The sequence below is a fragment of the Grampus griseus genome, assembly GCF_964374135.1.
Source record: "Grampus griseus genome assembly, chromosome: X".
Classification (NCBI taxonomy): domain Eukaryota; kingdom Metazoa; phylum Chordata; class Mammalia; order Artiodactyla; family Delphinidae; genus Grampus; species Grampus griseus.
The window spans coordinates 88,648,577-88,659,368 of NC_138999.1; the positions used below are offsets into that span (position 1 = coordinate 88,648,577).

Sequence of the window (10,792 nt, forward strand, 5' to 3'; positions counted from 1 at the left end):
CTACAGTCAAAAAGTCAGAAAATAAAAAGTGTTGTCAAGGACATGGGAAAATTGGAACCCTTACACACTGCTGATGGAAAGGTATAATGGCCAGTCAGTTTAGAAAACAGTATGGCAGTTCCTGAAACAATTAAGCATAGAGTTACTGTATGACCCAGCAATTCAATTCCTAGATATCTACCCAAGAGAAATAAGAACATATGTCCTTACAAAACTTGTACACAAATGTTCATAGCAGCATTACCCATAACAAGAAAAAGATGAAAACAGCCCAAATATCCACCAATGGACTAATGAATAAACAAATGTGGCATATCCATACAATAGAATGTTGTTCTGCCATAAAAAGAAATGAATACTTGGTACACAATGGGCGAACCTTGAAAACATAAGCTAAGTGAAAAAAGCCAGTAACAAAAGACCACATTTTATGAGTACATTCTGATGAAATGTCCAGGGATAAGGAAATCTATAGAGACAGAAAGTAGATTAATGTTTACTTAGGGCTGGGGGGATAGAGGTGTAGGGGGTGGGGTCATAGGTAAGGTATGGTGTTTCTTTATGACTTGAAAATGTTCTAAAATTGACTGTGGTGATAGCTGCACATAACTGTGAATATATTAAAACCACTGAATTGTACACTTTAGGTGGGTGAATTGTATGGTATGTGAATTATATCTCAATAAAGCTGTTTAAAAAAAAAAGAAGTAACATGTATTCTGGGATAAATGAGTAGGAGTTATCCCGGCTAAGTGCATGAGGAGTGGTTGAGAGAAAGTTTCAGGCAGGAAAAACTATGGGAACAAAGACCAGGACTTGAAAGTACATGGAGCTTTAAGGAAATGATGGGAATCCATTTAGCACAGTGTTGCTGTTGTTGTTAGTATTTATTAAATACCAACTGTTGCAGAGCAGAGATTAGGAATGAGGGCTTTGACCATAGGCAGGCATTCCATTTAACAGCTGGGTGACCTTGGCTTGAGACATGTAATCTCTCTAAGCCTCACTTCCTTTTCTATTAAATAGTAGGTTAATGATATAACACCTGGAAAAGGACTCAGAATTCATGCAAGGGGAGAAGGACTTTGTATAACTCCAAGAAACTATTTTGACAGTTACAATGCAAGGATAATAGAATTATCTATTAGGAGAAATTTTTTTAAAAAATAATCATTTCTTAAACAATCAGATAGCAGGAGGCCTGGTGAGATATCAAAATGTCACTTTAAAAGACATAATCCCTCCCTTCAGTGAGCTAATGGGCTTTATCTTGGTATTTGTGGATATGTGTATCTATGTGTGTGTATATATTATACTGTACCTCCTGTCCTTCATTTTTCTTTTAATAATGCATGGTGAACATGTGGTACGTATGGATCTACCTCATTCTTTTTTTTTTTTTTTTTTTTTTGCGGTACGCGGGCCTCTCACTGTTGTGGCCTCTCCCGTTGCAGAGCACAGGCTCCAGACACGCAGGCTCAGTGGCCATGGCTCACGGGCCCAGCCGCTCCGCGGCATGTGGGATCTTCCTGGACCGGGGCACGAACCCGTGTCCCCTGCATAGGCAGGCAGACTCTCAACCACTGCGCCACCAGGGAAGCCCCTATCTCATTCTTTTAAATAGATTCTTTACCCACACTATATTGAAAATATTAAGGGGGGTGTTTAGGTAAAATATTTGAATAGACATTTCTCAAAGTAAGATGTATAAATGGCCAATAGTACATGAAAATATGCTCCATACCCAACTAAATTATGCAGCTGTTTTTGCTAAGGCTCTTGCAAAACGTTGGTGTCAAAATATCAAATAATTGCTTTTGGATACCATTATGTGTCAAAGGTTCCCCCTCTCTCGAAACTTTCCCTGTAGAGGGAACAGACCAGCTTTCCTCTTAGCTCTTGGCTTTTCCTTTTATAGAGGCAGTGGCGATTACATGTATATGGGATCTGAGGTTGCCTTACAAACACACACAATCCTGTCAGTTTTTCAGTGAAAAATTTCACATAAGATTACTCCTGTCATTAGCACCTTGATAAATCCATTGGTTTTGCTCCTCTACTTCTTTAATTTTGTGTGTCATGGTAGCTATGTCTTTAAAGTTCCTCATAGATTATTTACTTTTAGTTTCTTTGTTGTTCTTTTCATTGAGTTAATTAGGATTCATTCAAAATCCTATGTATTTAAGCAAAAACTAGAAAGAGTTACAAATTCCCTGTTTACAGTCTACAGTACAATGCATTATCTGCTTTAACTTGGAATTAAAAATCAAAATTTGTGATATTAGGAAAGGCTTACCATTCACATTAAGATTTACTGCACAGAGAAAAGTGTTACTGGGAGAGGCAATCCACCTTGGGTCCTGAGCATCCCTGCATGTTCTTATTGGGTACACCAAGAATGTAAGGCCCTGACCACTCTTTATGCAGGCAGTCCATTTCGCAGAGTTGTGTTTGCAGCAAGCAACTTTGAGGGATGGGGTAACGTCTTTCCCTGGACACAGAGAAGGCTTGCTTTTGCTTACTATGAAAGCAATGAATTCTCCAAACTCAGGTATCTTTCCTAAAACACAGTGCTCTGCATGTGTAGGCATCCAAGGGACTTGAGGATAATGGGGAACTGATATAAACCAATATGAAGCCGTTGCTACTGCTTTTACCATGAGTAATAATGTCCTTAGTCTCTGATCAGGATTCTAGTGTCTTCTGTCATAGCAAAAGCAGGTTAAACAGTAGCAGGTTAATGTTAACTTGTTAATTTGTAAGTAGGGTAAAATCTCAGACTGCACACTTCTTGACAGGTGTTTCCAGATGTTATTCCCTAAATCAATTATGCTAGGGCAATGTTTCCCATTAGGATGATTTTTGCCATATCTATATACCACCTTTGCTGTTAACATTGTGTTCTACTTCATGTTTGTCTTCAAACAGACTCATTTAATTTGAATATTTTTGAAAAGGAAATTTGAGTACTTTTTTGAAAAGGAAACTTTATAACACCACCCTAAATCTAAACTATCATTTGCCTTAAAGAGAGTATTCATTAATACACATTCAAATAAATATCAATACATGAATATTACAACTTAAAATATTTGTGTATTACCTGAAATCACCTCCACCTACCACCAGGCCCTTCTACTTTAATCCCAAGTTATCTGATTGCATCTAGAGTAGTCATGGCTGGGACAAAAACTATCACAACTAATGTTTTTAGTTAGTGACTTTTGAAACCTTTTCTTTAAAAGTTATATTCTTTCCTTTAAAAGTTCCCATCAAGCCCCCTTGTGAAGGAAAAAAGGGGTAAAGGAAGTCCAGTGCTCTGACCTGCAATGGGGACAGTCCTTGTCCTCCAGGTATGTATGTCCAGGACAGCCTGGCCTTCAGCCTAGAAGAGTCTGGTGCCTGCTGCAGGCTGGAACACAGAAACCAAAGTCAGACAACCCTGGAGAGGGGTGTGCCTTGGGGGAGCCCTTCCACATCCTGCCCCAGCTCCACCCCTCAGAGTGCCAGGGGGTTGGATTCATACCATCCTATAAAAGTGGCACAGTAAGTCTTTGGACCCTCATCTCACTTCAGCCAGAATCCAGACCAACCAGCATCCATCAGACTGTTGCAACCTTGAAGAATAGTCTGGAGAGATTAATTGCCCCAAAAAGAGCATCACAGAGGAAAAATAATATACAACTGGCACAACTGTGAGCCACATATACATATATAGATACATATATAGTTATGAAGATTTGGATGCAGATATACATACACAGTAAGTCTTACACAGCACTTCATACATTTCCAAGTAAGCATGGGAATATCCCGAAATCTTACTTGAACCTCCCTTTAAAAATTTACACAGGTCTAAGGGTATCTTTTGAGCTGGTGAGGAGGGCCTGCCACCAGTCTTTTGGGAGAGATTGCTCACCCTAAGGAAATAAGAGTCAGGAAGATAAAACCAATCTTTAGGCTCATAAGCAACTCTGACTAAAGCATAATGTCTGTTACTCAGTCTTATCTTCTGGTCCCACCCCCAAAGAGACCCATTGTGTCCGAATCTTATGGGGAAGAGGGGGTCTGTGATTAAAATCCCAAAGTTGCCAAGGTATCAATAAGATATCACAGCCCAAGTGGCCCTGCATAAATGTCTATCTAAATTTAAGAGATGGGTGTTTCCCCCACTTCTGTAGAGGTCAGACGGGAGAGTCAGTCCATTGGGGGTTCCAAAGAAATATGTTGGGCTTCACTATTTGAGATTTCTAACACATCAGCAGTGTTAGGGGCCTGAGAAGTACAGAACCTGAATGAAGGGGCAGAAATACCCAATACATATGGTAGTATCAAGGGGAGGAGGATGGAAGGTTAGGCAGGCACAGCAGGAGAGAAACACAAATGTAGTGCCCACCTAACAGTTGTCTGGATTTGTTCTTAAGCACAGGTGAGAACTACTTTCTCCCTCCAAAATACCTGAAATAAATCTCTTAGGAGTTGGGATCCTGCATGAGCAGATGGGAACAAAAGCTTGTCAAATACAGTTCACAGTCACTACCTTGTTTGGTCCTCATAAGATCCCTGAAAGTTCTTTATTATCTCTATTTTGCAGATGAGAAACGATGTAAAATTTATTCTCCTAGCTAAGTGGTCTGGTGGTAATTTGGAGTTTACATTTGCTTCTAAAACTCTGCCATTAAATATTGTGTCCCAATGCCTTTAGAAATATACTCAGTACTGTTGTTTACTCCTTTTTTTAAATAAAGCTTTTATTATTTTTAACAATAGTGTGTGTACATTCTAGGAATAAGGAAAAATACAAATAAGCTGAATAAAAAAATCACTCATAATTCTACCACTGACTGTACTTTTTGTCTTTCATCCTTCACATGTTCTTCTGTGCATATATGTGATATATAAATGTACTCTTCCTTTTTAAAAATATGATATTCACATATTACTTAGTAACTTCTTTTTTCATTTTATATCCTGCCAGGAACCTCTTTTTGTACAAATGAGTAAAGTTCTCTTATTAAAAGGCAAAGACTTGTAGATTGCTTTGAAGTAAAATAAACAATGAGATGCATCTAAAACCACTAATAGCAACAAGTTAAAAGTAGAAAGATGGACAAAGGTGTATTGGGAAAACGCAAATCAAAAGAAAGTAATGTTAACATCAGAAAAAATAAAAATCAAGGTAAACTACATTAAATAGGGGTAAGGATGGTTTCGATTAACCTTCCAACGCATCACTATAAGTTTGTTTCTTACTCTCCTTATCTCGTCTAATTCATTCACTTCTCTAAACACATCTTCCTTGCTTAAATGCCTGTTGTGTATATCTTCTTTAAATTCCTGGAGAGACTGAATCAGCCTTTCTCTAAAAGTTCCTTCTGTTTTTTCCTCCTCCTCTGGCTCTTCCTCCTCCTCTGGCTTTTCCTCAGGCTTTGGCTCTTCCTCAAGTTTTGGTTCACTCTCATTTTCTGGTTTTCCTTCAATCTTTTGACAGGGTGTCATCTTGTATCTGTCTCTCTTCCTCCTGTTCCCTCTTCCTTTCTTTTTTCTGCTTATTCTTCTTTGAAAACAACTACTTCTAGGAAACAAGAAGGCGACATTAAGTCAAAAGTTTGGTGAACGGACCAGTGCTCTGGACACAGGTCTCCGTATTTGCTTTTTGTGATTCAGAGCTATCACCAAATATTTTCCACTTGGGAGACTCAGTCTGCCATCTGGGTTTCCCCAAGCCTGCTGCTCCTACCCCCACTTTCCACCTCCTCACCTCCCTCGTCCCTCCCTCCAGCCTTTTCCAAGGCTCTCCTCAACCATTTCTCCCTTCACAAGGCATAACGCAAGACCCTCCTAGAACAGAGTAGGCTGGGAGAAGGGGGGTGCGGGGAAGAACAGGGGCCGACAACCTCAGTCCCTCCTTTGCCCACCTCCACCCCAGGGGTCTTTATATTTCCTTCACCTACCCGTACTGATTCGGTCAGTTTCTTCCTCGCCTTTTCTAGCCCTGCGTACTGCTATGAACAACAGACCTGCAGACCTGCGGACAAACGGGAAACGGGAGGGGGAGGGGGTGAGGGTGGGGGTGGGGCGAGCGCTCAGTGGGCCGACCAGCACCACGCACTTTTCTCATTAAGGTTCTCGGTTATGGAAACTTTCCTACCTTCTTATTCCCGCATTTGTCCCCCTCTCCACAGTGCAAGTTAAGTCGAATTTTCCATCAGACAGGGAGTAGGAAAAGCAGATTATTTCCAAACTATCTTTAAGACTGAGGGGGGCGGTTGGGGGGTGGGTAGGTGTTGGGATAGCGGTCTGAGGTGGCAGAGGATGATTATTTTCAAACTCTCACAGGTCTCCCTGTCCTTCTCCCGGGACCCCTAGTCCCTCTCCCAAGGGTCACCATTTCCTGCAGACCTGGAGGTGGGAGGTGGAGAGATGGAATTGACCAGGGCTCCCTCAAGTCTCTGCTCTAGGCCACCCCACCCTAGAAATTCCCAGACAGCACCTATTTTGCCACCAACCTGCAAAATTCCGGCAAGCTGACTCCTTCTCCTTCTCCTAGCCTCGGGCCCCACCGGCTGCGCTGCTGAAGCAAGCTGGTACCCAGACGGGAACAAGGACCAGACTAGCAGGACTTCTGCACACGTCGACTCCTGGTCACGTGATATCTACGTCACCAGTGAGCTCGGGTCCCCAATTTCCACTCCCACCAAAAGCGCGGCAGAAGTGGGCCGGCCCTCTGCCCCCTACCCCCTTATACATTTGGCCCTTTCCATCCCAGAGGGGGAAAATGTTATTTGCCTTTCTCTGATTTCTAGGGAGGGGCTGCATCTTTTTCTGGAGCTACTAAACTTTTCTACTTTTTTCAAGAATTGTCTTTTCCTGCCTTCTGCTCCCAGGATTAAGAACTCCAACCTACATCCATCGCCCCTCCCCCAGCCTCCATTTCATCTGCAATCTAGTCCTTGGCTGTTGTGGAGCAGGGTTGGTTTGGCAGCAGGTTGTTTAAAAAAAAAAGGATGGTGGGGGAAGCCTGGGACAGGAGTAAGATTTTTAGTGTAGTTTTTTACTTTATTCTTAATACTTTTCTATATTTTTTGAAAAGTAACTGAAAAAAACACAATTCAGCTGAGTAAATGTGAAGAGCTAATTGGCTTTATACAGCAATTCATGAACAGGGCAGCAACCCATCTAGCAGCTAGAAGGGCGCTCCCACGGGTTGTACAAAATGGAAGGTTTTTATAGTCAGGAGAGTGGGGAAAGGGAGCTATTAGCAAAATAAAAGAAAGGATTATTTTTAGGCCAGGACAACTTTTGGGGGGGCGAGGGGAGAGGAAGGGAGCAGCAAGGGTTTTATCATGCAGATTGCTTCTTCTTTCTCTGGGAGATGGAGGAGCCTATGCCACAGATTACCTTACTGTTGCTTGACCAGAAAATTCCAGACTGGTTGATTTAAGATTACATTTCTGGGAGAGGTTGAAACTGCAATTAGGTCAGGTATTAAATCTAGGTTTGGTATCATAGGCTTTAGCACAAGAGATGTGGTTTGGGGCCTGTGGTTTTCTTTTTAACAAATTTTTATCTTTTTATAGTCGGAAAAGACAAAGACAGAATTACTTTAGTTAAGTGAGGCAGTATGTGTACAGTCCTGAGAATAGTGCCTGGCATATGGTAAGTGCTTTAAAAGTACAAACTATTATTATAATTATATTAGGATTTCGTTTGGGGAAAAGGATTCAAAATGACAAAAAGTAATGTCTGACTCCAGAGTCTTGGTGGTGGTATTTGCCAAGAAGTAATTGGTTTGGTCCTCTAGACGCCCTCTTCCCCAGGTAGTGAAGAGTCGATGGGGCAAGAAGATGTGATTACTTGGAAACTTCACTTCTATCCTTCTAAACCACATTCTAGATACCTAGGACCCTAGAATATCCTGCCCAAAGCACCTGGAGCCCAAATGCAAGACTTGCTCATGCCTCTTCTCCAGATCTATCCTCCTGATAGTGACCCACATCCCCTTTGGGTTCACGCTAGGGTTGGAGTAGATGATACAGCTGGAAAGGCAGAACCCCCTTCATATGAGGCCATTTGGAGAAAGGGCTAAAGGAAAGGGTGTACTGCCAGGCCAATAGGAGCTCAGAGAAGGCAAAGGCCAATTAGCCCAAAATAGCCAGAGGAAGCCTCATGGAGGTAAAAGACCTTGACCTGGGCCTCACAGGGTGGGTAAGACCTAGATAGAGGGGGGAAGGAAAGAGGAGACCAGTCTGACTGAACCTAGGCCCTGTGGCCTTACCATTACCCTGGCCTGTCTCATGCTGCCTTGCTGGGTCAAGTCCACTCGTTCCTCCTTAAGGGTTATTTGTCTCTTGATGGTGGCTATTGTCCGAAAGCAGGTTCAGTGCAAGCACTTTTTGACAAGCTCTGCACTACCCCCAAGGACTTTCTCCCTTATTTCCAGGTTACAGAATCTGAATTGGTCAACCTTTATGGATAGTTCTTAGGCAGTTGCTAAATACTTAAATATGCATTCCCTTTGAGCCTGTAAATCCATTCTTAGGCATTCACCCTGAGGAAATATTTAACAGTAGTCACAATGATTTACAACAACACGGTTACTTTGTAGACCTGAATTCCTGGCATCAATCCTTTGAGTTGGACCTGAATATGCAAAGAGAAGCCACAGGTGAAAGGCAGCAATGAAGGAAAGAGAATTGTTCTAGGAAATGACATGTGCCCAAGCATGTACATATGCACCTGCACATTCACACGTGTGTATGCATTCTCATAAACCAACGATTCTCCCAGATGATTTTGCTACAAGTTAAAGAAGGCAAACTTCATAATTCTGTTTAAACAATTCAAACTGCACCAACAGTATGTACCATTTAGAAATGGAGAATGACTATTAGGATATTCGACACAATTCTTTATAAAAGGTGCAATTAAGAAGCAAATTAAACGGCTTACAATGGGGAACAGGTTAAATTAATTATGTAACAACCATATCATAGAGTTCTAAGAATTAAAATGAGATCTATTGAGAACATGAGTTAATTTTCCACCTATGCAATTAGAAAAACTGAAAAATATTGATCATATTCAGAGTTGGTGAGGGTATGGAAAAACAAACATTCACATGCACTTTTGAGAATATAAAATAATATATGAATGTGAACTAAACTTATTGTGGTGATCAGTTTGCAATATATACAAATATTGAATCACTGTGTTGTACACCTGAAACTAATATAGTGTTATCTGTCATTTATACCTCAATTTAAAAAGTAAAAGTACAAGCAAGATGCAAAAATAATAAAAGATAGAATAAAATAGTGCATTTCTGGAGGTCATTTTGGCAATATTTAACCTTAAAATATATGTGCTTTTGGACACATCACTTCCTCTTCTAGTGTTTTATCATGCTGAAATACTCCCATGCCAAATATGGTCAATGTTGTAGTTGTGGTAATAGATTTTTTTAAAGGAAAAAACTAAATATTCCTAAAAGGGGATTGGTTTAAGAAAAGTTTGATAATTCACTAATGCAATACTATGCAGTGATGAAAAATAATAAGGTGGAGTTATATTTACTCACATGAAAAAATGTCCAACATATATTGTTAAGAAAGAAGAAAAATTGAAGGTTAATATATGTGGTAGTACATGTTTGTCACAGCATACATATATTTATTTTTGTGTATTTGAAATATAAGTAAATAAAGAAATTCTACCATAGCATGATTAGTAAAGTCCACAAAATTCATTCCTGTAAAATTCTGGGTTATATTATTGAGAGATGAATGAAATTACTGATGTGAGCCTATTTGGTTAGCTCGCTACACAACCCAAGTCCATTAGAGACTCGCTGTGTTTTGATGGCACCTCATAACAGTTGTTTACTCAGCACTCAAGCTTAAACATCATCCTTACGTTTTCCCCTTTCCCCATGCCCATCGCCAATCATGTTATATCCAGTGTCAACTTACTGTGGAGTCTTCCTGTGTTTCTCTATCATATTAGAAATTTGAATGAATATATACTGAACTATTCCGATAGGATATATTTGAAATGAGTAGTCAATATAAAAGGAACTTTTCCTTTCTAAGTGTTGCATTTATATATTTAAAATTTATCTTTAATAGGTATGCATTAATTAATAAGAGTCAAAAAATGATTGAGATAAAACTTTGAAAACATGCAGAAGAAACAAAATATCTGACAAATATAAGATAGTCATATATATATATAGAAATGAAAGTGTTTTATAATATATTGGTAGGTGAAAAAAACAGATTATAAATGGTAAACTGCAGAAGGTCCCATTAAAAAATAATATATATGAGTAGATATTTATATGTATACACCAAAATATTAGAAGTGGGTATGATTGGGTGATTGGTGGGCATATAGGTGATTTATATATTATTTTATATACTTCTTTGTAGATTCTTCTACATTTTCTCAGTGGGTATGTGTAAATTCTATAATAAAGAATAGTCTGCAAACAGTATGACCTTATCTTATGACACACATTTCGCATATGTACTTCTCTGTAGCAGAGCAGAATTTGATTCAAGGCCTCCACTACCTGTTTGAGGTGTGGGGTCCTTGCAATGGTTGGATGCCTCACATTTGCTTCCCTTGCCCCATTAGTGACTAGTATCCATTAAAACAAGGCTCTCCTCCCCATTCTCTGACTATGCCTCCCTCCAATTCAAGTTTGAGATAATCAAGCTGTAGTACTAGTCATACATTAGACAGGAGGTATCTCTTTCCAAATTTTACCCTGTGAGAAATCATTTCTTTA

At 39.9% G+C, this 10,792-nt stretch overlaps 1 protein-coding gene across 3 annotated transcripts; it reads right to left on the reverse strand.

Annotated features, from left to right (window-relative positions):
* Nucleotides 1–4,781: 4,781 nt before the first annotated feature.
* On the reverse strand, nucleotides 4,782–6,600 carry TCEAL9 (transcription elongation factor A like 9). Of its 3 annotated transcripts, none has more exons than XM_082681063.1 (3): nucleotides 6,510–6,600; nucleotides 5,955–6,028; nucleotides 4,782–5,572 (listed from the first exon to the last, which is right to left on the reverse strand). In XM_082681063.1, exon 3 carries the CDS (start codon nucleotides 5,497–5,499, stop codon nucleotides 5,185–5,187), a length of 315 nt encoding a protein of 104 aa, XP_082537189.1. In that variant the 5' UTR covers nucleotides 5,500–5,572; nucleotides 5,955–6,028; nucleotides 6,510–6,600; the 3' UTR covers nucleotides 4,782–5,184. The 3 variants fall into 3 exon arrangements, with proteins under 3 accessions (XP_082537189.1, XP_082537188.1, XP_082537190.1); XM_082681062.1 differs by having other exon boundaries at nucleotides 4,782–5,575; XM_082681064.1 differs by lacking the exon at nucleotides 5,955–6,028 and having other exon boundaries at nucleotides 4,782–5,575; nucleotides 6,510–6,592.
* Nucleotides 6,601–10,792: the final 4,192 nt, after the last annotated feature.